At 47.1% G+C, this 27,006-nt stretch overlaps 1 protein-coding gene across 2 annotated transcripts in view; it reads right to left on the bottom strand.

Annotated features, from left to right (window-relative positions):
* Positions 1 to 27,006, bottom strand: part of GCN1 (GCN1 activator of EIF2AK4) — a 194,420-nt gene that overhangs the window by 16,734 nt on the left and 150,680 nt on the right. For both annotated transcript variants that reach the window (XM_063913142.1, XM_063913143.1), the window contains exons 43-54: positions 26,377 to 26,494; positions 25,237 to 25,452; positions 24,993 to 25,157; positions 24,395 to 24,556; positions 24,084 to 24,176; positions 23,839 to 23,982; positions 9,242 to 9,511; positions 9,011 to 9,124; positions 8,677 to 8,907; positions 8,354 to 8,547; positions 8,151 to 8,265; positions 7,955 to 8,051 (exon numbers count right to left, since the gene is read on the bottom strand). In XM_063913142.1, coding sequence (XP_063769212.1) covers positions 7,955 to 8,051; positions 8,151 to 8,265; positions 8,354 to 8,547; positions 8,677 to 8,907; positions 9,011 to 9,124; positions 9,242 to 9,511; positions 23,839 to 23,982; positions 24,084 to 24,176; positions 24,395 to 24,556; positions 24,993 to 25,157; positions 25,237 to 25,452; positions 26,377 to 26,494 — 1,919 coding nt within the window. The remainder of the gene's footprint in view (positions 1 to 7,954; positions 8,052 to 8,150; positions 8,266 to 8,353; positions 8,548 to 8,676; positions 8,908 to 9,010; positions 9,125 to 9,241; positions 9,512 to 23,838; positions 23,983 to 24,083; positions 24,177 to 24,394; positions 24,557 to 24,992; positions 25,158 to 25,236; positions 25,453 to 26,376; positions 26,495 to 27,006) is intronic.

The following is a 27,006-nucleotide window of genomic DNA, read 5'->3' as shown; positions in this document are numbered from 1 at the left end:
AGCTCAGTTTCTTTAACCAGTCCAATGAATGAGCAGGCAAGAGAGAAGGCAGATGTTAGTCACATAGAACCACATTCTCACATCAGGAGAAGGTACCAGCAGCTAATGCCATACAAACCCACAGAAGCTAGGTGCGTCAGGGTGGGCGCCCTGTGGAACCAATGTACCTTGCAGAAAGAGCGTTAACAATGGTAAGTCTACCATAACTCTGCTTTTCTGCAGCAGGATACATTGGTTTCCACAGGAAAACTTCGTAGATGTCCTAAAGCAGTTCCCCAAGGGAGGGGACACGCCTTAGCGGGTATGAGAACCCAGCATCCAAAGGAAGAATCCTGGGAGGCAGAAATCTCAAAGGCATAAATCTAATTCACATGTTCACAGATGACCACATAGCCGCTTTGCACATTGTTCTGTGAACGCGCCACAGCAAGCCGCCCAAGAAGGTCCAACAGGCTGAGTAGAATGGGCTTTAATAGCAGCAAGAGCTGGAAGTCCAGCCTGCGCATAAATTTGTGCAATCACCATTCTAATCCATCTGACCAAGGTTTGCCTAATCTCAGGCTAGCCACATTTGTGGAAACCAAACAGTACAAAAAGAGAATCTGACCTCCTGATAGAGGCAGTCCTCTCCACATATATACAGAGAACCCCTACCACATCCAAAGAACGCTCTTTGGAAGACAAGTCTAAAGAGATAAAGGCCAGAACCACAATCTCTTGGTTAAGGTGAAAAGATGACACCACCTTAGGCAAATAACCCGGTCGAGTTCGTAGAACTGCCCGGTCACTGTGAAAAATCAAATAGGGTGGACGTCAGGACAAGGCACCTAAATCCGACACCCGTCTTACCGAGGCAATAGGCCAGCAAGAACAGGATCTTGGCCATGAGACATTTAAAGTCCGCCGACTCAAGAGGTTCATTGGAGACTCTTGAAGAGCTTTCAGTACAACAGTCAATCCCATGGAGCCACAGTAGGGACATAAGGAGGCTGAATCCTAAGCACGCTCTGGGTGAAAGTAAGAACTTCAGGTATAGTCGCAATTTTTCTCTGAAACCATACGACAAGGCAGATATGTGTCCTTGAGGGAGGCCAGACGGAGACCTAAGTCAAGGCCTCACTGCAGAAAAGCCAGATTGTGGAAGTTCTGAACGTAGAGACATCATAATCTTATCAGCACACCAGGTGAATTAAGAATTGCAGACCTTGGGGTATATTTACTAAGGTCCCGATTTTGACCGAGATGCCGTTTTTTCTTCAAAGTGTCATCTCGGTAATTTACTAAGCAAAAATCACGGCAGTGATGAGGGCATTCGTAATATTTTGGAAGTCCTAGGAAAAAATCACGAATCAATACACCATCGGTCAAATACGCCTGCAATTTGTTAGAAATCGGTAATTTACTAAAAAGTGCAAATCACAAACACTGCCGACAATAGCCAAACACTGCCGTGCAGAAATACAATTCGTAAAAAAGTGCTAAAAAAACCCAGACCTGCTTTTTTATCCCGTGTTTGGATAGGCATGCACGGATCCATGAGATCCGTGCATGTTTATCAGTGGGAAGGGGATGGGAAAGTGTGCATATTTTGAACAAAAATTGCGTGGGGTCCCCCCTCCTAAGCAAAACCAGCCTCGGGCTCTTTGAGCCGGTACTGGTAGCAAAAATATGGGGAAAAAAATGATAGAGGTTCCCCCATATTTCAACAACCAGCACCGGGCTCTGCGCCTGGTCCTGGTTCCAAAAATACGGGGGACAAAAAGCGTAGGGGTCCCCCGTATTTCTGAAACCAGCACCGGGCTCCACTAGCCAGATACATAATGCCACAGCCGGGGGACACTTTTATATAGCTCCCGGCGGCCCTGGCATTACATAACCAACTAGTCACCCCTGGCCGGGGTACCCTGGAGGAGTGGGGACCCCTTCAATCAAGGGGTCCCCCCCCTCCAGCCACCCAAGAACCAGGGGTGAAGCCCGAGGCTGTCCCCCCCATCCATGGGCTGCGGATGGGAGGCTGATAGCCGTTGTGTAAAAAAATGAATATTGTTTTTAGTAGCAGTACTACAAGTCCCAGCAAGCCTCCCCCGCAAGCTAATACTTGGAGAACCACAAGTACCAGCATGCGGAGGAAAACCGGGCCCGCTGGTACCTGTAGTACTACTACTAAAAAAATACCCCAATAAAAACATAAGACACACACCTTGAAAGTATAACTTTAATACATACATACACACCTCCATATACACATACTTACCTTATGTTCACACGAGGGTCGGTCCTCTTCTCCATGTAGAATCCATGGTGTACCTGTGGAAAAAATTATACTCACATACTCCAGTGTAGAAGCCTCTTCTTCTTGTAATCCATTTGTAATCAAGGTACTTGTCAAAATAAAAAAAACGGACACCCGACCTCGCACTGAAAAGGGCCCCATGTTTTCACATGGGACCCCTTTCCCCGAATGCCAGAAACCCCCTCTGACTTATGTCTAAGAGGGTTTCTTCAGCCTATCAGGGAGCGCCACGTTGTGGCACCCTCCTGATTGGCTGTGTGCTCCTGTACTGTGTGACAGGCGGCACACGGCAGTGTTACAATGTAGCGCCTATGCGCTCCATTGTAACCAATGGTGGGAACTTTGTGGTCAGCGGTAAGGTTACTTTCGGTCACCCGCTGACCACAAAGTTCCCACCATTGGTTATAATGGAGCGCATAGGCGCTACATTGTAACACTGCCGTGTGCCGCCTGTCATACAGTACAGGAGCACACAGCCGATCAGGAGGATGCCACAACGTGGCGTTCCCTGATTGGCTGATGGAACCCACTTAGACATAAGTCAGAGGGGGTTCCTGGCATTCGGGGAAAGTGGTCCCATGTGAAAACATGGGGCCCCTTTCAGTGCGAGGTCGGGTGTCCGTTTTTTTATTTTGACAAGTACCTGGATTACAACTGGATTAAAAGAAGAAGAGGCTTCTACACTGGAGTATGTGAGTATAATTTTTTCCACAGGTACACCATGGATTCTACATGGAGAAGAGGACCGACTCTCGTGTGAACATAAGGTAAGTATGTGTATATGGAGGTGTGTATGTATGTATTAAAGTTATACTTTCAAGGTGTGTGTCTTATGTTTTTATTGGGGTATTTTTTTAGTAGTAGTACTACAGGTACCAGCGGGCCCGGTTTTCCTCCGCATGCTGGTACTTGTGGTTCTCCAAGTACCAGCTTGCGGGGGAGGCTTGCTGGGACTTGTAGTACTGCTACTAAAAACAATATTCATTTTTTTACACAACGGCTATCAGCCTCCCATCCGCAGCCCATGGATGGGGGGGACAGCCTCGGGCTTCACCCCTGGTCCTTGGGTGGCTGGAGGGGGGGGACCCCTTGATTGAAGGGGTCCCCACTCCTCCAGGGTACCCCGGCCAGGGGTGACTAGTTGGTTATGTAATGCCAGGGCCGCCGGGAGCTATATAAAAGTGTCCCCCGGCTGTGGAATTATGTATCTGACTAGTGGAGCCCGGTGCTGGTTTCAGAAATACGGGGGACCCCTACGCTTTTTGTCCCCCGTATTTTTGGAACCAGGACCAGGCGCAGAGCCCGGTGCTGGTTGTTTAAATATGGGGGAACCTCTATCATTTTTCCCCCCATATTTTTGCAACCAGGACCGGCTCAAAGAGCCCGAGGCTGGTTTTGCTTAGGAGGGGGGACCCCACGCATTTTTTTTTTTTTTTTAAATGCACAATGAAGCCCAGCATGGATCTCTCAGATCCGGCCGAGATTTATTGTATTAAAGTCGGCAGTGTTTTACAAGTCACTCACGTAAAACACTGCCTAAAAAAACGAATGACATCGACATCGGTAAAACCGAAAATGCAGAATACGGCAGCTTAGTAAATTAGTCGTACTAAATTCAAAAAGTTGCATATTTACACTTTCGATGTCATTCGTGATTGAACTTTGACCTCAAACGGAAAATCACGAATCTTAGTAAATTTACCCCCTTGTATTAAATCTGGGCATATGCCGGTATGCGGTCCTACATATAGTTCGGACAACCACCTCGGAAATCTTTTGGCCCTCAGGAGTGATGCTTCAAGAGCCACAACGTCAAGGCCAGCTTGGCCAGGTCTGGGTAGAGACAAGGTCCCTGTACGAGTAGGTCTGGGCGCTGAGGAAGTCTAAGGGGATGCTTCGTCTATAGACCCTGCAGGTCTGAGACCCATTTCCGTCTAGGCCACGCTGGAGCGATTAGAAGTAGTATTCCTCCTTCTTGATTGAACTTCCGTAGTACCTTGGGCAGGAGACACTTGAGGGAACACGTAGGGCAGCCAAAAGTTCCATGGAACCGCCAGTGCGTCCATGAATGCTGCTTGAGGATCCCTGGTCCTTGATCCGAAGACCGGAACCTTGTGATTGTGTGAAGACGCCATGAGGTTCACGTCAGGTAGACACCACCTGTCCATCCAGAAGTCTTTCGACTCCTAGTGAAGACTCCACTCTCCAGCGTGCACGTCCTGGTGACTGATGAAGTCCATTTCCCAGTTCAGGACACCCGGAATGAACACTGCCGATATGACTGGCAGATGGCGTTCCGCCCAACAAAGGATTTTTGACACTTCCATCATTACCAACGCGGCCTCGAGTGCTGCCCTGATGGTTTATGTATGCCACCGTAGTGGCGTTGTCTGATTGTACTTGAACAGGCCTGTTCTGTACTAGAGGTAGGGTGAGAAATAGTGCATTGAACACTGCCCTCAGCTCCAGAATATTTATTGGAAGGAGTGATTCCTCCTTGATCCAACAACCTTAAAACGAGTGTTGCTCCAACACCGCTCCCCATCCCCTCAGACTGACGGCTGCCCAGGATTGTTTGGCCTTGGGCTTTGTGGTTTTTGGAGCACGAGATTGTCTCGGGTATGCCTGTTCTTTTGCATTCCCTTGAGGCTGAAAGGGACGGAAAGTGGTACCTATTGCCTTCTGTGCAAAAGGATTAGTAGTGGGGGAAAAAGCCGTCTTAGCGGCTGCTATTTCAGACACTATCTTATTTAGGTCTACCCCAAACATAATGTCCGCAGTGAAGGGGAGTACCTCCAAGGTCTTTTGGAGTTCAGGTCCACTTTCCATGACCTCAACCACAGTATGAGGCGAGTCAGGACGTGGTTGACGCCTTGGCTGCCAATACACTCGCCTCAGAGGACACCTCCTGAACGTATCAGGTGGCGGTGGTATTTTGAGACAGGTATTGTTTGGCATTGTCAGATATATCCTCAGGCCGCTCTTCCTCTAATGCCTGTACCCACGCCTCAATTGCAGCCCAGGTGCAGCTATAGTAGGTCTATGAATGGCTCCAGTAAAGGAGTATATAGACTTTAGGCATCCCTCCACACGATTATTCGTCGGTTCCTTCAGTGAGGTGACAGTGATGACAGGCAGAGTGAATGTGGGTGATGTGAGAATTCATCAGCGGTGGAGTTTCCCATTGTTACATAACTTTGCAGGGAGAGGATAGCGAGCCAAGGCCCGTTTTGTCAGAGGGAATTTCCTCCCTGTATTAGACCAGGGTTCTCGTCTGATGTCCACAAAATGGTAAGAATGGGTTAATATACAGTAGTTTTAACCACCTTCTGCTGTTTAAACTTATCAGGTTTTCTTTGCCACAGTAATGGAATCCTCCTGCAGGGACATCAATCTGCAAGGGAGAATCCTCATCAGTAACACAGGATTTAGTGTCTGACAGGACCGGATGCTCCCCCTCCTCTTCAGATGAGACATCAGAAAGGATTTTGGATTGCGAGGAGGAATCAGCCCGCTTAGAGGACCCAGAGACACGGGAGTGACCTGGTGTAGGTTTCTGTATAACCAAATACTGATTCAATTGCTGCAGTTGGTTAGACAATTTTTCTGCCCAAGGCGGATAAACCATAGGGACAATATGAGATGCAGTGCACCGGTGGTCCCATAGGGGGGCGCTATGCGTTTCATCAGAGTACCCAGTAGGTTGGTGAACGCAGCCCAGGGTGCTCCATTGCAGGAGCTGTGGACTGACTGGGAGGCGTATGACAATTAGTACACAGACAGTCATAACACTTCCCCCTCTGGTAAATCCCTGGAGCATGCTCTGAATGATGCAGGAGCGTCCACTGATTTACTGCCCTTTCTGTTAAACATTAGGTGAGAATGCAACAACAGAGCGACTTAATATGATATTGCCAGACAAAGTACACCTGCGAATATATCCGGTATTATGTGACAGAGTACACAGTAAAATATACGTATTGAATAAATACTGTGACACACTATATGAGCAGACCCAGACGCACCTAACCTCTTAGGGTACAGAATATACAGAATGTACCTCTTAGGGTACAGTTATATCTGGGAAACACTGTGAGTGAAACCACTCAGCAGATACAGGCACACACAGTCACAGGCAAAGCAGAAATGATCACAACAAAGCTGTACTGATGTACTGAACTAGTATGTATATAAACACAGCGCGGTCCTAGACTATATATCAGAATACTCGCACAATATATTCTGTAACAGGTACACTCTTTCTTAACTAACGCTGTCTGTATAAAGACATGTAGAATACTCGAGTGTTTGTAAAGTCACAGCACTGTATACAGGAGGCTTTACAAGGGAGACCTTGCCCTGCAATCCCAGAGACCAGTAGTAGCTTTGCTCAGAAGATGGCGCCCAGCGTCTCGGTCAGGAAATGAGGGAAAGCGTGAGGCAGCTCCAGGGTGGGAAAATCTACTCAGAAATGGCGCCCTGGGTCCGGGGGAAGGGCTACAGGTCATGCGCCAGTTCCCCCTATGCTGGATTTCCACCTCCGGTACTACAGAGCCTTATTACATGGGGCATTAGTACACCCAACCTGTACTCATACGCCCTGGCGGTCTAGTGGGGTCCCTGCTCGGTGACAGTGTCCACGTCACCTTCGCAACCTGTCTCCCTAGGTTGTGGACAGAATGCGAAATAATGGCGGGTCCCACCTGGGGAACCCGCTTACCTCCTTCCCCGTAGCAGCCACACGATCCAAGAGAGCGGTCTGCAACTGTGTGCCTAAGCCGGAGCGTCTCCGCCGCAAGTACCTGGGAACAGAGCCGCGGGAGTATGCAACGCCGCTTGGGAGGTGATGGAGCTGCAGCGCTGAAGTGTCACCCTGACATACAGCGCTGACAGCCCAGTTGAAGAAATCTTCTTAGAAAAGCTTTTTCAGGGCTGCCCAGTGCAGCCCTCCTGTTAGGTGACCTGCTGCTTCAGGAACCAACTCAAAACTGAGCTCTCAGTGCCTTGAGGCGGAGTTTATAGGGGAGGCCCCAATGCATCCTGGGACAGCTTAAAACTTTAGCCTGATGGTGCCTCTGGATCAAGATCCACTCTATACCCGATGTTTTCCTGTGGAAACCAATCTATCCTGCTGCAGAAATAAAATTTTATTAAATAAACAGCATTTAAAATAACTCACAGAAGAGGGATAATATATGCAATATGAATAACATGAAAGCCTACCAGAATATAAACAATAAATATATAAGAGATGTGCACTGGTAAATTAGGCAACAAAAAAATAATGAGAGGCCTGCCCAGCAGCCTGCGGAAAATCACCAGGCTCCATCAGGCACTTGAACTAAACGGAGGTCTGGTGGTTTATAGAGGGGGGATGAGCTCTTTTGAAATCATCAATATTTAAAGTGCTAGGCTCCACACACCACCAACCATACCCAGTGTCCTCCCGTGGAAGAAGGAGAAAGTAATATAAAAGGTATGGAGTTCAGTGACCTGCCTCCAAGAATGGGGAGCTCACTTTCCATCCATGTCGTTCTATTTGCAGTAGGAAACATTCATCCAGACTTGGGCTTTAACAATACAGTACTCTTTCTGTAAAATTGCAAATTAAAATCAGAAATAACTGAAACATTTTACTAGCTACTGGAATAGTCTACAAACCCAGGAGGTGCTGCTGTAGAACTACAGAAAGTTCTTCCTCTGGAAGGTAAGCACAGAGTTCTCCAAGGCAGCCAGCAGACGCCATGCGGGTAGCATCCTGAAAAATAAAAAATGGGTGATATCAAATCTTAAAGTCTGCAAAGACAATTATAAAACTCGAAATAGGACGTCATTAAGTGTAAAACATAAGCCTCACCTCATCATGTCCCAACATCCCAATCAACATGGTGACATAGTTTTTCCGTATTGCTGCATCCATTTTACCTCCACCACCTCGTATAATGAATCGTACAGCCTGAAGCATGGTTTCCCTGAAAACAGAGGAGAATGGAAATACTCAGACAAAGGAAGAGCCAGTTTATGTGCTATATCTTCCAACAGTCTCACAGATTCGGTTACCTTACTCCAGAGTCTTCGCACATATGAATGATGTTCAACAGTTCTGTGAAGAGAGGATCTACTTTTGTATGGATAACAATGAGTTTCCCCAGAGCATCGGCTGCCTTCAGACGTACAGCGCGGTTTGAATCTTGCAGAGCTTTAGTAAATGTAGTTTGAAGTTGTGGAAGGAAAGGTTTTAATGCAATGCCCACCTGGAAAAGAAGAGAGACAATGTTTTACTAACATATGATAGAATGGCATCCTCTGCTTTACAGAATGTATATTCAAGTTGTATAATGTCAATAAAATATGCAAAGCAGTAACAATAGATATTATTTTACCTTGGCTAGAAGACGACTCAGCGTTTCCAGAAGAGCCACCTTGACGCTCCAGGTGAACCTGTCTCCCAAAATACGGATTAAAGGTCCAGTGATGCCAATCACAGAAGGCTGTAACGCTTGCGCAGAGGTCAGCTTAATCACTAAGCCCAATGCCTTGGTGGCCTCTTCTTTCTGTTCTGGGTTGCCAGTGAGAACACCTTCTCTTAGCACTGGTAGAATTGATGTTACCCCCTGAAATAAGAATTCAACAGGTTACACTGGAGGAACCAGGCTACATAGCTACTACTATGGCTACGACAGATATCTCATGGCAACGGGGCAAGCTTTCTTGTACCTTCTTTGGAATACAAAAACCAGGTACATGTTCTCCTTTGGCATCATTCCCCACCATGCGAATATCTCTATGCAGGTCATCAATCAGTGTCAACTGGCTTCCAGCATCCAATTTCTACAAAAATATTGCATGTTGGTGAAATAAATAGATACTCATTTTAAGGGCTATGTACAAATACATTAGCAGATCATTTCATTGCTGAAAAGAGACTTAAAATAATGTTACACTTACTTTAGTAATAGCATTTAAAGCATCCCAGCTTTCGTTCAAAACAACACTGCTGGTGTCATTGAACAAGCGCAGAAGTCCAGACATCAAGCTCCGGAGATGTGCAGAGTAGTCCGCTTTTGTCTTTGCACAGTATATATTCAGTATTATAACAGCAGCTTGTCGCATTCCTACATCAGAGCTGCGGGTGGCTTCTAGTAAATCTTCAATTACAATTCTCTGACCAGCATCGTCTTCCACCGACAAGATGACAGCTTGGCAGTTTGCTAGTTCCTGTTGGATGAGCACAGCACAGACTAGAACACAAGCAAAAATAGCTACCTATTATGAATGTACATCATTAGACTTCTACATCAAGACAATGGCCAGCCCTAGCAACTTAGAAAGGATGCAATGTCAAATAGCCGAAGACCTGTCTTTTAATGGGGCTTTTTAAGCACGTACTGCATTTAAAAACTAGCTAGGCATTGACCAAATAGGTTTCTTTCTAAGGCAAACTGGGGAACCAAGGTATCCCATTGTAATTAAGACCAGCCCAGAATTCACAAAGGAGATCCTAGAGTTGAGAAGATGGAAGTATGACCACCTGTTTATTTTTGCACTCTACAGTGGGGAGAGTACTAAGATGTATTAAGCCTTGGAGAGAGATAAAGTACCAATCAACTCCTAACTGCCGTGTTACAGGCTGTGTTTGCAAAATGAGTTAGGAGCTGACTGGTTGGTACTTTATCTCTCTCTACTTTATCACCCTCCAAGGCTTAGTACATCTCCCCCGTAAAGAGAAGTATTTGAAACCGCAGTCTTCCCTATACTGAATGTTAGGAACTTGCCTGACTGCGCTGATAAAGGCTTCCGCCCCTTTGACGTTAATAGACTTGTCATCCACTTGAGAGGATAAATTGGAGTCAGAATAAAGAGCTTAGGAAGCTCTTACAGGGAGAAACTTATCAGTTATGAAAATGATGTAAAAATAAGAATTTACTTACCGATAATTCTATTTCTCGTAGTCCGTAGTGGATGCTGGGGACTCCGTAAGGACCATGGGGAATAGCGGCTCCGCAGGAGACTGGGCACAAAAGTAAAGCTTTAGAACTACCTGGTGTGCACTGGCTCCTCCCCCTATGACCCTCCTCCAAGCCTCAGTTAGGATACTGTGCCCGGACGAGCGTACACAATAAGGAAGGATTTTGAATCCCGGGTAAGACTCATACCAGCCACACCAATCACACCATATAACTTGTGATCTAAACCCAGTTAACCGCATGATAACAGAGGAGCCTCTAGAAAAGATGGCTCACTACAGCAATAACCCGATTTTTTTGGTAACAATAACTATGTACCAGTATTGCAGACAATCCGCACTTGGGATGGGCGCCCAGCATCCACTACGGACTACGAGAAATAGAATTATCGGTAAGTAAATTCTTATTTTCTCTGACGTCCTAGTGGATGCTGGGGACTCCGTAAGGACCATGGGGATTATACCAAAGCTCCCAAACGGGCGGGAGAGTGCGGATGACTCTGCAGCACCAAATGAGAGAACTCCAGGTCCTCCTCAGCCAGGGTATCAAATTTGTAGAATTTTACAAACGTATTTGCTCCTGACCAAGTAGCTGCTCGGCAAAGTTGTAAAGCCGAGACCCCTCGGGCAGCCACCCAAGATGAGCCCACCTTCCTTGTGGAATGGGCTTTTACAGATTTTGGCTGTGGCAGGCCTGCCACAGAATGTGCAAGCTGAATTGTACTACAAATCCAACGAGCAATAGTCTGCTTAGAAGCAGGAGCACCCAGCTTGTTGGGTGCATACAGAATAAACAACGAGTCAGATTTTCTGACTCCAGCCGTCCTGGAAACCTATATTTCCAGGGCCCTGACAACGTCTAGCAACTTGGAGTCCTCCAAGTCCCTAGTAGCCGCAGGCACCACAATAGGTTGATTCAGGTGAAACGCTGAAAACCACCTTAGGGAGAAACTGAGGACAAGTCCTCAATTCCGCCCTGTCCGAATGGAAAATCAGATGCGGGCTTTTACAGGATAAAGCCGCCAATTCTGACACGCACCTGGCCCAGGCCAGGGCCAACAGCATGACCACTTTCCATGTGAGATATTTTAACTCCACATATTTAAGTGGTTCAAACCAATGTGACTTTTGGAACCCAAAAACTACATTTAGATCCCAAGGTGCCACTGGAGGCACAAAAGGAGGCTGTATATACAGTACCCCTTTCACAAACGTCTGAACTTCAGGGACTGAAGCTAGTTCTTTTTGGAAGAAAATTGACAGGGCCGAAATTTGAACCTTAATGGACCCCCATTTCAGGCCCATAGACACTCCTGTTTGCAGGAAATGTAGGAATCGACCTAGTTGAAAATTCCTCCGTCGGGGCCTTACTGGCCTCGCACCACGCAACATATTTTCGCCAAATGCGGTGATAATGTTTTGCGGTTATATCTTTCCTGGCTTTGATCAGGATAGGAATGACTTCATCCGGAATGCCTTTCTCCTTCAGGATCCGGCGTTCAACCGCCATGCCGTCAAACGCAGCCGCGGTAAGTCTTGGAACAGACAGGGTCCTTGCTGGAGCAGGTCCCTTCTTAGAGGTAGAGGCCACGGATCCTCCGTGAGCATCTCTTGAAGTTCCGGTTACCAGGTCCTTCTTGGTCAATCCGGAGCCACGAATATAGTGCTTACTCCTCTCCATCTTATAATTCTCAGTACCTTGGGTATGAGAGGCAGAGGAGGGAACACATACACTGACTGGTACACCCACTGTGTTACCAGAGCGTCTACAGCTATTGCCTGAGGGTCCCTTGACCTGGCGCAATACTTGTCGAGTTTTATAAACATGTGGAAGACTTCTGGGTGAAGTCCCCACTCTCCCGGGTGGGAGTCGTGTCTGCTGAGGAAGTCTGCTTCCCAGTTGTCCACTCCCGGAATGAATACTGCTGACAGTGCTATCACATGATTTTCCGCCCAGCGAAGAATCCTTGCAGCTTCTGCCTTGCCCTCCTGCTTCTTGTGTCACCCTGTCTGTTTACGTGGGTGACTGCCGTGATGTTGTCCGAATGGATCAACTCCGGGTGACCTTGAAGCAGAGGTCATGCTGAGCTTAGAGCATTGTAAATGGCCCTTAGCTTCAGGATATTTATGTGAAGTGATGTCTCCAGGCTTGACCATAAGCTCTGGAAATTCCTTCCCTGTGTGACTGCTCCCCAGCCTCGCAGGCTGGCATCCGTGGTCACCAGGACCCAGTCCTGAATGTCGAATCTGCGGCCCTCTAGAAGATGAGCACTCTGCAACCACCACAGGAGAGACACCCTTGTGCTTGGTGACAGGGTTATCCGCTGATGCATCTGAAGATGCGACCCGGACCATTTGTCCAGCAGGTCCCACTGGAAAGTTCTTGCGTGGAATCTGCCGAATGGGATTGCTTCGTAGGAAGCCACCATTTTTCCCAGAACCCTTTCATTGATGTACTGAGACTTGGCTCGGTTATAGGAGGTTCCCGACTAGCTCGGATAACTCCCTGACTTTCTCCTCCGGGAGAAACCCCTTTTTTCTGGACTGTGTCCAGGATCATCCCTAGGAACAGAAGACGAGTCGTCGGAATCAGCTGCGATTTTGGAATATTGAGAATCCAATCGTGCTGCCGCAACACTACCTGAGATAGTGCTACACCGACCTCCAACTGTTCCCTGGATCTTACCCTTATCAGGGAATCGTCCAAGTAAGGGATAACTAAAATTCCCTTCCTTCGAAAGAGTATCATCATTTCGGCCATTACCTTGGTAAAGACCCGGGGTGCCGTGGACCATCCATACGGCAGCGTCTGAAACTGATAGTGACAGTTCTGTACCACAAAACTGAGGTACCCTTGGTGAGAAGGGTAAATTGGGACATGAAGGTAAGCATCCTTGATGTCCCGAGACATCATGTAGTCCCCTTCTTCCAGGTTCGCAATCACTGCTCTGAGTGACTCAATCTTGAATTTGAACCTCCGTATGTAAGTGTTCAAGATTTTAGATTTAGAATCGGTCTCACCGAGCCGTCCGGCTTCGGTACCACAACAGTGTGGAATAATACCCCGTTCCCTGTTGCAGGAGGGGTACCTTGATTATCACCTGCTGGGAATACAGCTTGTGAATGGCTTCCAAAACTGCCTCCCTGTCAGAGGGAGACATCGGTAAAGCCGACTTTAGGAAACGGCGAGGGGGAGACGTCTCGAATTCCAATTTGTACCCCTGAGATATCACCTGAAGGATCCAGGGGTCTAATTGCGAGTGAGCCCACTGCGTGCTGAAATTCATTGAGACGGGCCCCCACCGTGCCTGATTCTGCTTGTAAAGCCCCAGCGTCATACTGAGGGCTTGGCAGAGGCGGGAGAGGGTTTCTGTTCCTGGGAACTGGCTGATTTCTGCAGCCTTTTTCCTCTCCCTCTGTCACGGGGCAGAAATGAGGAACCTTTTGCCCGCTTGCCCACGAAAGGACTGCGCCTGATAATACGGCGTCTTCTTATGTTGAGAGGCGACCTGGGGTACAAACGTGGATTTCCCAGCTGTTGCCGTGGCCACCAGGTCTGAAAGACCGACCCCAAATAACTCCTCCCCTTAATAAGGCAATACTTCCAAATGCCGTTTGGAATCCGCATCACCTGACCACTGTCGTGTCCATAACCCTCTACTGGCAGAAATGGACAACGCACTTAGACTTGATGCCAGTCGGCAAATATTCCGCTGTGCATCACGCATATATAGAAATGCATCCTTTAAAATGCTCTATAGGCAATAATATACTGTCCCTATCTAGGGTATCAATATTTTCAGTCAGGGAATCCGACCACGCCAACCCAGCACTGCACATCCAGGCTGAGGCGATTGCTGGTCGCAGTATAACACCAGTATGTGTGTAAATACATTTTAGGATACCCTCCTGCTTTCTATCAGCAGGATCCTTAAGGGCGGCCATCTCAGGAGAGGGTAGAGCCCTTGTTCTTACAAGCGTGTGAGCGCTTTATCCACCCTAGGGGGTGTTTCCCAACGCACCCTAACCTCTGGCGGGAAAGGATATACATCATCACACACCTCATTTAATTTCTCAGATTCAGGAAAACTGCAGGTAGTTTTTCCTCACCGAACATAATACCCCTTTTTGGTGGTACTCGTATTATCAGAAATGTGTAAAACATTTTTCATTGCCTCAATCATGTAACGTGTGGCCCTACTGGAAGTCACATTTGTCTCTTCACCGTCGACACTGGAGTCAGTATCCGTGTCGGCGTCTATATCTGCCATCTGAGGTAACGGGCGCTTTAGAGCCCCTGACGGCCTATGAGACGTCTGGACAGGCACAAGCTGAGCAGCCGGCTGTCTCATGTCAACCACTATCTTTTATACAGAGCTGACACTGTCACGTAATTCCTTCCAACAGTTCATCCACTCAGGTGTCGACCCCCTAGGGGGTGACATCACTATTACAGGCAATCTGCTCCGTCTCCACATCATTTTTCTCCTCATACATGTCGACACAAACGTACCGACACACAGCACACACACAGGGAATGCTCTGATAGAGGACAGGACCCCACTAGCCCTTTGGGGAGACAGAGGGAGAGTTTGCCAGCACACACCAGAGCGCTATATATATATATATACAGGGATAACCTTATATAAGTGTTTTTCCCCTTATAGCTGCTGTATTTTTAATACTGCGCATAATTAGTGCCCCCCTCTCTTTTTTAACCCTTTCTGTAGTGTAGTGACTGCAGGGGAGAGCCAGGGAGCTTCCCTCCAACGGAGCTGTGAGGGAAAATGGCGCCAGTGTGCTGAGGAGATAGGCTCCGCCCCCTTCTCGGCGGCCTTATCTCCCGTTTTTCTGTGTATTCTGGCAGGGGTTAAATTCATCCATATAGCCCAGGAGCTATATGTGATGCATTTTTTGCCATCCAAGGTGTTTATTTTTTATTTTTTTTTATTGCGTCTCAGGGCGCCCCCCCCCCAGCGCCCTGCACCCTCAGTGACCGGAGTGTGAAGTGTGCTGAGAGCAATGGCGCACAGCTGCAGTGCTGTGCGCTACCTTGTTGAAGACAGGACGTCTTCTGCCGCCGATTTTCCGGACCTCTTCTGTCTTCTAGCTCTGTAAGGGGGCCGGCGGCGCGGCTCTGGGACCTATCCATGGCTGGGCCTGTGATCGGTCCCTCTGGAGCTAATGTCCAGTAGCCTAAGAAGCCCAATCCACTCTGCACGCAGGTGAGTTCGCTTCTTCTCCCCTTAGTCCCTCGATGCAGTGAGCCTGTTGCCAGCAGGTCTCACTGAACATAAAAAACCTAAAACTAAACTTTTCACTAAGCAGCTCAGGAGAGCCACCTAGTGTGCACCCTTCTCGTTCGGGCACAAAAATCTAACTGAGGCTTGGAGGAGGGTCATAGGGGGAGGAGCCAGTGCACACCAGGTAGTTCTAAAGCTTTACTTTTGTGCCCAGTCTCCTGCGGAGCCGCTATTCCCCATGGTCCTTACGGAGTCCCCAGCATCCACTAGGACGTCAGAGAAATTACATAAATGTATTTGTAACAACAAGGGTGGTTGTACTAGAAGTGTAAACTGTCAATCAAAAACACGGGTGCCATACAACAGATAAATAGATGAAACAATGAAAATAGTTGAAAAACGAAAAAAAAAGACAGTGACAAAAACATGTACAGCCTTCTGATACAGAAATGAGTGCTTATTAGTGAGGTGGGATGCCACGCTCTGATGCACTAACATACGGACTCATACTCTTTAATTTCAAACAGTTAATCATATACAGTCAGATTCTCCGATATAACACTCATATATGTAGCAAAATGTCCAAGTGACAGCACAGTTTCAGATGAATGGTTACAGTTGCAGGTTCGTAACGAATAAATCCTTTTTGATGGTTTAAAAAAAATAAAAATGTGTATGATACCACCAGGACTGGATGATTGATCAAGTGATTAACGTGGTTGGGGTACCCCTAGTGGACACGCGGGGGGATGAGAAATAGGGATTTTTGTTTACTTACCGTAAAATCTCTTTCTCTGATTCCATTTGGGGGACGCTGCGATCCCTCCCATGGGTTTGTCTGGTTTAACCGGTTAATTTTTTTCGGTCTATCTCCTTTGGCTTGGCTAAACGTTAACTGAGGTGCTGGCTAGGCAGGAAGGAGATGGGAGGGGTTAGGGGGTGGAGGAGTCAGGGTTTTAATAGTTCTGTGCCAAACTCCACAACCACACACCTCTAACCCACAAGTAACGGCGCAGCGTCCTCTTTCTCTGATTCCATTTGGGGGACGCTGCGATCCCTCCCATGGGTTTGTCTGGTTTAACCGGTTAATTTTTTTCGGTCTATCTCCTTTGGCTTGGCTAAACGTTAACTGAGGTGCTGGCTAGGCAGGAAGGAGATGGGAGGGGTTAGGGGGTGGAGGAGTCAGGGTTTTAATAGTTCTGTGCCAAACTCCACAACCACACACCTCTAACCCACAAGTAACGGCGCAGCGTCCCCCAGATGGAATCAGAGAAAGAGATTTTACGGTAAGTAAACAAAAATCCCTATTTCTCTTTCATCCATCTGGGGGACGCTGCGCCGTTACTTGTGGGATTTCCCAAAGCAAGCTAATGAGAGGAGGGAGACGGTGACGGCATAGCCGTCTGTAAAATACGACGCCCAACAGAGGCAGTCTCCAAACCAAAAGTATGAAAACGGTAAAACTTTGTGAAAGTATGGACCGACGACCAGGTCGCTGCCCTACACAGCTGGCTCAATAGATGCGCCACCGCGAACAGCCCAAGAGGCTCCAACAGCTCTAGTCGAATGAGCCCTAATTGAGTCAGGAACCGAAACATTTGAAGACACGTACACCTGTCTGATAGCCGAAGTTACCCAACGGGCCACAGTGTTCTTGGAAGCCGGCCAACCTCGTTTGGGAGCATCTATCCATACCAACAAGGTCTCCGTACGACGGAAAGACTCCGTGCGAGACAAATAAACACGTAAGGCCCGAACAACATCCAGGAGGGCCAAATGGGAGGTCTCCCCGGGAGAAGACGACGGAGTAAATGTTGGAAGGACAATGTCCTGATTTAAATGGAATCCTGAAACAACCTTTGGAAGGAAAGAAGGCTTAGTCCGCAGAACCACCCGGTTCTCATGAAACACGAACAAGGCTGGCCTGCAAGAAAGGGCCGCCAACTCAGACACTCGTCTAGCTGAGGCAATAGCTAAAAGAAAAACAACTTTTAGTGTTAGATAACGTAGTTCTACAGATTCCAAAGGCTCAAATGGAGATTTTTGAAGGGCCGTAAGGACCAAGTTTAAATCCCAGGGAGGTACCGGAGGAACAAAAGGTGGTTGAATCCGAAGTACTCCTTGAAGGAATGTCTGAACCTTTGGAATGATCGCTAGTTTCTTTTGAAAAAGAACCGACAAGGCCGAAACCTGACCCTTCAGTGAAGAAAGCCTCAGACCCTTCTCGAGGCCCTCTTGAAGGAAAGATAGCAGGTGAGGAAGTCTAAACAAATGCGGAGTCAAGCCCCGCTTTTCACACCAAGCAATGTAAATACGCCATACCCTATGGTAAATGCCAGAAGTCACCGGTTTCCTAGCCCGAATCATCGTCTGCACAACAGAACGAGAAAGACCTTTTGCTTTTAAAATGTTGGATTCAAGAACCAAGCCGTCAAAGCCAGCCGACTTAAATCTGGGTGGCGACAAGGTCCTTGAAGAAAAAGATCTGGTCGCAGGGGGAGACGAAAGGGGTCTCCGACGATCATGCTGCGCAGAAGAGTGTACCACTGTCGGCGCGGCCAATCTAGAGCCACCAGAATTATTGCGAGACCTTCTCGCCGAATGCGTTGAAGTAGACGTGGAATCAGCGGAATTGGCGGAAACACGTAACCCAGTTGAAACTGCCACGGGGCTGTTAGAGCATCGATCAGAAACGCTTGAGGATCCTGAGTTCGCGAGCCGTAGTGAGGAAGCTTCTTGTTGAGACGAGACGCCATTAGGTCTACGTCGGGCATTCCCCAGCGGGCCGCTAGAGAGAGAAACACCTCCTGGTGAAGTTCCCATTCTCCCGGATGAATCGTGTGACGACTCAAAAAATCCGCTTCCCAGTTCTCGACTCCTGGAATGTGAATTGCGGATATTACTGGAACCCACCGTTCCGCCCACGTGAGAATCTGAGCGACTTCTCTCATGGCGGACCAGCTGCGAGTTCCTCCCTGTTTGTTGATGTAAGCCACTGCTGTGGCATTGTCGGACTGCACACGAACTGGATGACCCTGTACCATGGTCTGAATCTGAAGGAGTGCATACCGGATTGCCCTCAATTCCAGAATGTTGATCTGTAATTTCGACTCGTGACTGTTCCAGCGCCCCTAGAAGTGATGAGTCTGGAACACTGCACCCCAACCGCTGAGGCTTGCGTCCGTGGTGACCATCACCCAAGACCAAACCGTGAACGGCGCTCCTTTTCTCAAATTGTGACTTTGAAGCCAGCAGTGAAGCGACTGACGAGTCTTTACCGACAATCGGATCAACTGCAATTCGAGACGTGGATCCATCCGAGTCCAACAGCCGAGAATCTGAGCCTGAAGAGGTCGGGCATGAAATCTGGCGTATGGGACTGCCTCGAAGGAAGACACCATCTTGCCTAACACCTGCATGCATCTGAGGACCGACACTACCGGTAAGTGCAACAGGGTCCGGATTCTGGACTGCAGATCCTGAATCTTGTCCGTAGGAAGAAACACCTTCTGGCTGTTGGTGTCGAATAAAAGTCCCAGAAAAATCATTTTCTGGGAAGGGAGTAAAGACGACTTTGGAAAGTTTATTATCCATCCGAATGACTGCAGTCTCCATCGTTAGACGCAGGTTCTGATTGAGAATCGCCTCTGATGGGGCCTTGACCAACAGATCGTCCAAGTATGGAGTGATGTTCACCCCCTGACAACGGAGAACTGCGACGACATGACCCATGACTTTTGTAAATACTCGAGGAGCCGTGGATAGACCAAAGGGAAGAGCCTGAAACTGAAAATGCCACGGACCGACTGCAAATCTCAGAAGAGATTGATGACCTATCCAAATAGGAACATGTAGGTAGGCGTCTTTTATGTCTATTGAAGCCAAATATTCCCCTGGCTCCATGGCGGCGATTATTGAGCAAATGGATTCCATCTTGAATTTTTGGGTTGAGAGATACGGGTTGAGGGCTTTTAGATTCAGAATGGGTCGGAACGAACCGTCCGGTTTGTCCACGAGAAAAAGACCCGAGTAAAATCCCCGATCTCTCTGTTGAGCGGGAACTGGAAGAATTACACCATTCTGTAAAAGAGTGGCTGTTGGATGAAGAAGAGCTCAACGTCTGGAGGGATCGCTCGGAAGAGGAGTGACGAACAGACGATATGGGACTGGTTCCTCGAGATCTAACATATATCCCCTGGATATGACCCCCATCACCCAGCGATCTGGGTTCGACAGAAGCCATACCTCTTTGAACTGTAGTAACCGAGCTCCAACCGTCATTGATCCCTCCGGCGATCGTGAACCGTCATGCAGTAGGTTTGTCGGCAGGTTTACTTGCTGGTCTACGAGTTGCCTGTGTTCCTCTACCTCTGAATGTCCCTCTTCGTGGGTACCTGGAGAAAGCACGAAAGGAATGGGAATTACCTCTGCCCTGTGTACGAAAGGACCGAAGCCTTGTAGTCTTCGGTTTCTGAGGAGCAACTGGAAGAAAAGGGCTCTTTCTTAGTAGTATTGGAAATAATCTTCTTTAATTCTGACCCAAAGAGAAACTCACCTTCAAAGGGCACCGCCGTCAAGGTCTGTTTTGAGTCAGAATCGGCATTCCAAACCCAAAGCCAAAGAGACCGTCTTGCTGTCACGGTCAAGGCAGAAATACGGGATTGTAGCGCAGCCGAATCTAACAAGGCCTCACCCACATAAGTAAGAGCCTCCGAAATCTGTCCTGCTAACTGAATGGCTTCCGATGGATCGTCAGACTGCATTCCAGACCTGTGCTAGCCAGTCATCCGCAGCCTTGAGGACCCAAGCGCCAGCTAGATTTGGGCGAAGAGAAACACCTGATAAGGAAAACATAGATTTAAGTATTGCTTCAAGCTTCCTATCTGTGGGATCCTTCAACGTCACAGACTGTACAGAAGGAATAACCGTAGCTTTTGCTAAATGTGAAATAGGGGTGTCTACCTTTGGGGCCGTTTCCCAAAATTTTGTATCCTCCTCTGTAAAAGGATAGAGAAATTTCAATTTCTTAGGGGCCTGGAAACGAGAATCCGGCTTAAGCCAGGGTTCCTTTAAAATATCCGCAAAATGAGAGTAAGAAGGGAAGGCAGTAACCTGTCTTTTCTGTCGTTTGAAAAAACCAGAGGAAGTCTCTGCCAGTTCCGCATCCTGAATATTAAGAGTCTGACGGATGGCTTCTATCAGCAATCTAACAACTGAGCTAGTAGAAAATTCCTCATCTTCCCAGGCCGAAACTTCGTCCCACTCTGGGTCTACTTCCCCATCCTCCAATGGGGATGTCTCCAACTCCTCCCCCGGGAAATTTATAGCGGGCAACGGCTGTGGCCGTTTTGTAGCAGAAGAACTGCCGGCAGAGTTTAAAAATTTGTTTAGAGATGGAGTTAAATCAGCAAGACACTTGCCCATATTCTGAGCCCAGAGAGGTTCCCCCGTATTCTGACCGGAACCAGCCTCCGATCTGGACTGACGTAATTCTGAAATGGCATCTACCATGTTCCTGGCCCAAGGAGGCATAGACTGATCCGCGGAACCTCCCTGCTGGTCCGCCACCGATGCACCAGAGCATGCAGTAAATAGGGTACCCGCGTCCGCGCTACCCTTAGCTAGCTTTGACCCACAATGTGAGCATGAAAAATAAACCACCGAGGATGTCTTCCCCTTTGTAGATTTGTCTGGCTTACTGGTCATAATGAAACTTTTTTTTTTTTTTTAAATAACAATGTACTACAAACGAACTATAAACCCAGTAGAGAAGTGAACAGTACTGTGAATTATACTGTGCAATTTATATTGAAAGAATATAGTGAGTTATACTGTGCAAATTAAACTGATAACCCTCACTAAAAGTATAGAACACTATGCTCCCAAAGTATACTTGCTGTTAGGTGACCCCCACTTTGAGTAGTAGTGAGCCCAATAAGTGTCTGAGCCAGGTGCTGCACAGCGTCCCCCGTACTGCCTCTGGAGAAGATGGCGCCCGGAGCTCTGTAGACGCTGTGCTGGAGTGCGTACGTGGTAATGCAGGGCGGGAATCCGTCCCTTCTTTAACTGACGTACGCGCCGAGTCAGCCCTGAGAAGGCGCGCTGTAGCCGGAAGTCCCCGGCTCTTGCGCGCCGCTACATACAGCGGCCCCAAGCGGTCCCCCAGGGAGTGACTCACCACTCTCCCGGACTCCGGACTAACTAGTACACCAGTAGCAGGGATCAGTAAAGCCCTCGCTACTGTGTACCACCGGCTCATCTCCGGGGGAAGGGGAGGAAGGGAAGGGGGGGGGAATGTAACAGGGGAGGACACACAAGAAAAAAGGGGGCAATATATATATGAAATATATGAAAATATATATATGAAGGATAGACCAATACTGTCAGAGACAGATTGTGTCTATCCTGTGCCTCCTCACTGCCGACTTCTTCTTATATAAAGCAGGAATCAAGCCCCAGTGACCGAAGTGTGGTGGCCTCCAGCGGCAGAATAGAGTGGGAACTCTTATCTAACTCCACTCTAGTAGTACCTGTCACCTGTATACAGGGACTAGGCACTCCAACAATAAAATAATAAAACACCTAACTAAAATCTTCAGAGAGAAAAAAAAAATCTGTGTCTGTACTCCACAGGCACAAAACTAAAACTGAGGTGCTGGCTAGGCAGGAAGGAGATGGGAGGGGTTAGAGGGGGGAGGAGTCAGGGTTTTAATAGTTCTGTGCCAAACTCCACAACCACACACCTCTAACCCACAAGTAACGGCGCAGCTTCCCCCAGATGGATGAAAGAGAAATACAGAGATGTAGGCAATGGGGCTCCGGACCGGCCGCTCTCTCACTGGCATCTGGAACACCAGAGGATAACCGTGTTAACACGATGCTCCCTGGTAACCAGAACGCTAGGATGCGGCACTAGTCTCTGGGGGGGGGGAAACCGCTAACTTTGAGACCCACTGGGACTGTCCGTTGTGCCTTTCCCCCTCTTACAGAGCCTTACCTCCATCTTCTGTAGTTTACTCCCGGCGTCCGTTTCCACCTCACTGTACTGCTCATCCTGCAGCAGCTGCTGTGGATCCTACTTCCTGGTTCCAGAGCTTGTAGTCACGTGATTGACAGTTTACACTTCTAGTACAACCACCCTTGTTGTTACAAATAAATTTATGTAATTTTACATCATTTTTGCTGCTCACATTATTTCAAGCGCAATTGCAAAACACCCCAATTCTGTACTATCTCTCTGAGGTTTTGAGTTTATCCTTGTCTGTAATTTGCTGCCAATTAACATATATCCATATAAGTCCAGTGCAGGGTATAATTGATCTATTATCAGTTATGAAACCTTCATCTATTTTTCAGGATATTTAAGTTTACATTTTCTACTTCCAGTCTTTACCGAATTTGTCTTTGTAGGTAGCTTTTCTCATTGGATTTCTGTGGCAAAGAAAGGTTCTGTGTGTTCACACCATTGCTAATGTCTAATCTTTTGTGCTGAGCAGTTCCTGGATGTCATTTACACCAGATGGTGTGTGCTATTTTTGGGATAGTCGAGCATGTCACGGAAAAGGGAGATTAAATGCATTCTGTCACTACTTGCTATGTGAATGGATCTGTAGCCACACTAAGCATTTTTCTCACTGAAATCTGACTACACCAATATAGCACATCATGTGTCAAACTCCAATTGTCCTGATATAAGCTTGCAAGCAGGGCACTCTTACCTCTTTGTCTCGTAATACTGTTTTACTACTGTGTTTGTTCAAAACTCTAAGGCAGGCATGTCCAAACTGCGGCCCTCCAGCTGTTGAGAAACTACACATCCCAGCATGCCCTGACACAGCTTTAGCATTCTCTGACAGTAAAACTGTGTCAGGGCATGCTGGGATATGTAGTTTCACAACAGCTGGAGGGCCGCAGTTTGGACATGCCTGCTCTAAGGCGTTGTAGAAGGTGCTATTTAAAATGCTATGATGCTATTTAAAGACATACTGAATAAATATATGGCAGGACTAATTCCTTACAGAATTTTTGCTTCAAGACCTTCCATTGCTCCATATGTAAGGGTTTCAATTAGACAGAGATATATAAAGTCCATCTGCCTTATTGCGGATTATTGCTCATTCTACCAGGCCAGTTGGATACATGGTGCTTCAGTAGAATGCCTGTGTAATGCTACTACATTATCACTGCCAAGGTGTTTTACCAGAGAAACGGGAAGAGAAGGGGGAGAATTGGCAAGCTATACCAATCAATACAACAACTAGTAGACTAGTACAAGATAAAGATATTGTTACAGACATTACAAAACAACAGTCTGACTAGTCTATGTATCTCCTTACCGCTTGCTCATTCTCTGTTCCCAGATGTGCTTTTAATGCAGACATAACAGCAGGAAGAATGACATTCAGGTGTCTTGTCAAGGCATCACCTGCCACTGATGAAAGGAATGCCAGGACACGAGTGTTCACAGGTGGATGTGTTAACTGCAAACAGAAAAATATGTGAAAGACCCTTAATAATGCAATATGGATAACTGTCTGCTAACTTCAAGGTCCGATTACAGCAGATTCATCTGGAAACGAACCTTAGGAACAAGATAAGGAAGCACAACACGACTCTTCACTGCCATAACTTGTTTCAGTCCATCCAAGGCAAACTCTGACATCTCTTCATCATCCTAGGGAAGGACAGCAAGTCAATAACACGATTAGTCTGACAGGTGAAAGCATACTCTAATATAAACACCAATGCTAACATCAATCATCACACATTTTCCATGGAATAAATATAACTACAAGCTCCAAAGAGATTTAATTCAATAAGTAAATGTGCATCACAAAGCCTTGCAAAAAAATATTGGCCTTATAAAGTGTGCTGCAAATAAAGTCTAATTACCAGCTGCTCCAGTAAATATGGCAGGATATCCTCCAAAGCTTGATGGCCAATAGTAGAGTGCAACTGCTCAAAGGTTTTGGCTGCCGCCTCTCTGACTTCCTCAAGCGGATCACACAAAGCTTTCCTTACAGTTGGAACGAGGGACTCCGAGAAAAACATCACCTGTAATATTCAAAGTTTTCACATTTAAGGGGGAATTGAATTAGCCCGAATATTTTTGGGGGCGATAAAAACGGGACTACTGCAATCTATTATTATTTTTTTGTGAAATTACAGCCAGTTTTTAACACCCAGAAATTGCCTGTTTTCAGGTGAAAACATATGGAATCTGTGATAAGTTCACAGACCTATGTGTTTTCACTGCCTCGAAAACAGGGTAATTATCAGGGATTTTTTCAGTAGGTCCCGAAATAATGTATGAATGCAAGCGTCAGGCTGACTTTGGGGCTAATTGGATAGCCCCTGGGGATTAATCAGGCCGCGGTAAATTGAATCCCCCCATAGAGATACAAAAAATATTATATTGTTTATAGTAGAAAAGACAGAACCAAGAACAACAAGCAATGAAAGAGTTGTGTTCTGGTTTTGTATAACTTACAGCGTCTCTACTGGTGGATTTCATGATCTCGCTTAAGCCGATACACACACCCTGTCTTTCATCACTTTTATCAGACCTGAGACTAGCCTCCAAAATTGGAATGATTTCTGGAAGGATTTTCTCCCCAAGTTTACGGACTAGATCTCCAAGTGTTCTGGCAGCAATCTAAGAAAAGACCAAACCACGCTGTTTCAGCACATTATACCATTATACAGCAAAGATTAAACACATGCAAGCTTCTTACCGTTCTCTTGTCTGCACAAGTGCTGGCTAGAAAACCCAGCAGTAGCGTAAAGAGTGTTGGCAAAATTTCTCTAAGCGTGCGTGGTGTGTTTGAAACAACAATCTTCCACACGTGAAGAGAAGCCTGGCGCACAACTAGCTGTGTATCTGACCGGCCCATGTACAATCCAGCTAGGACACGGTTTCTCCTTTCTGCTCCGAGGGCAGAAATGATGGCCTAAAAAAGAAATAGCAATGAGGAAACAGGAAAAAGAATTTCAAACTTTAGAGGTTTATAGGGAAAACAAAATATGAATTTCTGCATTAATAATTATTTGGTTTTTCTATAAACCTCTAAAGTTATTTATGTATTAATAATTATTATTATTACCAGTTATCTATATAGCGCATACATATTCTGCTGTGCTTCAGAGATATTTATAGCCATTCACATCAGTCCCTGCCTCAGTGGAGTTTAAAGTCTATGGGCCTAATTCAGACCTGATCGCTGCTGTGTGTTTTCGCACAGCAGCCGATTAAGTCTGAACTACGCATGCCAGACAGCCGTTTTAGGGGTGCGGTCTGGGCAACGCAGGCGTGCCCGGACCGCGTGGGGAGGCGGGCAGGCCGCGGCGGCTGCGTGATGTCACATGCACCCGCTGCGACCCGGACAGCAACGAGTAGCTCCCTTGAAGAGTAGCGCAGGAGCTGTGCTGGTTGGGAGCTACTCTTCAAGTACAAAAGCATCGCCACTGTGCAATGCTTTTGTACTTGTGCTGCGGGGTAGGGCCTGACATGCGGGCGGACTAGTCCTGTGCTGGGCGTCCCCCCGCATGTCAGGGAAGCTGATCATAGATGTGCTAAATTTAGCACATCTACGGTCAGGTCTGAATTAGGCCCTATGTTCCCTACTACAGGCACAATAGCACATACACACTAGGATTAATTTTTGGGGGTAGGCAATTAACCTGCCAGTGTATTTCTGGAGTGTGGAAGGAAACCCATACAGGCAAGGGGTGGGGGGGGAATACAAACTCCACGCAGTTAGGGTCCAAGACCTCAGTGCTGTGAGGCAGTGATGCTAACCATTACACCATGATTGAATTAGGATATAACATATTGGTTTAGAACTAAGTTAAATATGATTGGCAAGGTATTTTACCTTTGTGGACTGTGCAGTACCGAAATTATCATCTTCAGAGGCAGTCTCTGTCGTCATCTTTCCTGTCACCCCAGATATATGAAACAACAGGTCTCCAAGAAGTTGAACAGAGCTAAACCTACAGATCAAAAAAATTAATAATTTTTTTTTATAGTTAACTCCCTTCGAGTACATACGATCTGGCCCACACAATCCAAACACTAGAGAAGATGAAGAAGTAAAGGGCATCTGCTCTACATATTCTACACAATGTAGGCAAAAGTGATTGGACACTGACAGCAAATAGATCTTTGAGATTTTATTGATGTCAGTAGTTTGTAGGTCCACCATGTGAAGTGATTACTGCAGACACTCTTCCTGGACAACAGAAGAAGGTATGTTTTGTCATTCCGCCTTCAGTGCAGGTGCCATCTGTGACACTGAAGAAGGTTGAATCGGCCTGGAATGCACCTGTCACTCCTATTCATCCTAGAGGTTCTCAGTGGGGGTAAGATCTGGACTCTGAGCTGGCCAGTCCATCCAGGTTACCAAATTTTCTGTATACCAGTTCAGCATTGCCCTGGAAACATGACATCGCGCAGCCTACGAAGAACCCCTTTTCAAACTCGCTTAGCGCTTTTTGACAAGCCA

Source organism: Pseudophryne corroboree, chromosome 1 (genome assembly GCF_028390025.1).
Source record: "Pseudophryne corroboree isolate aPseCor3 chromosome 1, aPseCor3.hap2, whole genome shotgun sequence".
Classification (NCBI taxonomy): domain Eukaryota; kingdom Metazoa; phylum Chordata; class Amphibia; order Anura; family Myobatrachidae; genus Pseudophryne; species Pseudophryne corroboree.
This window is presented reverse-complemented; position numbering and strand designations above follow the sequence as displayed.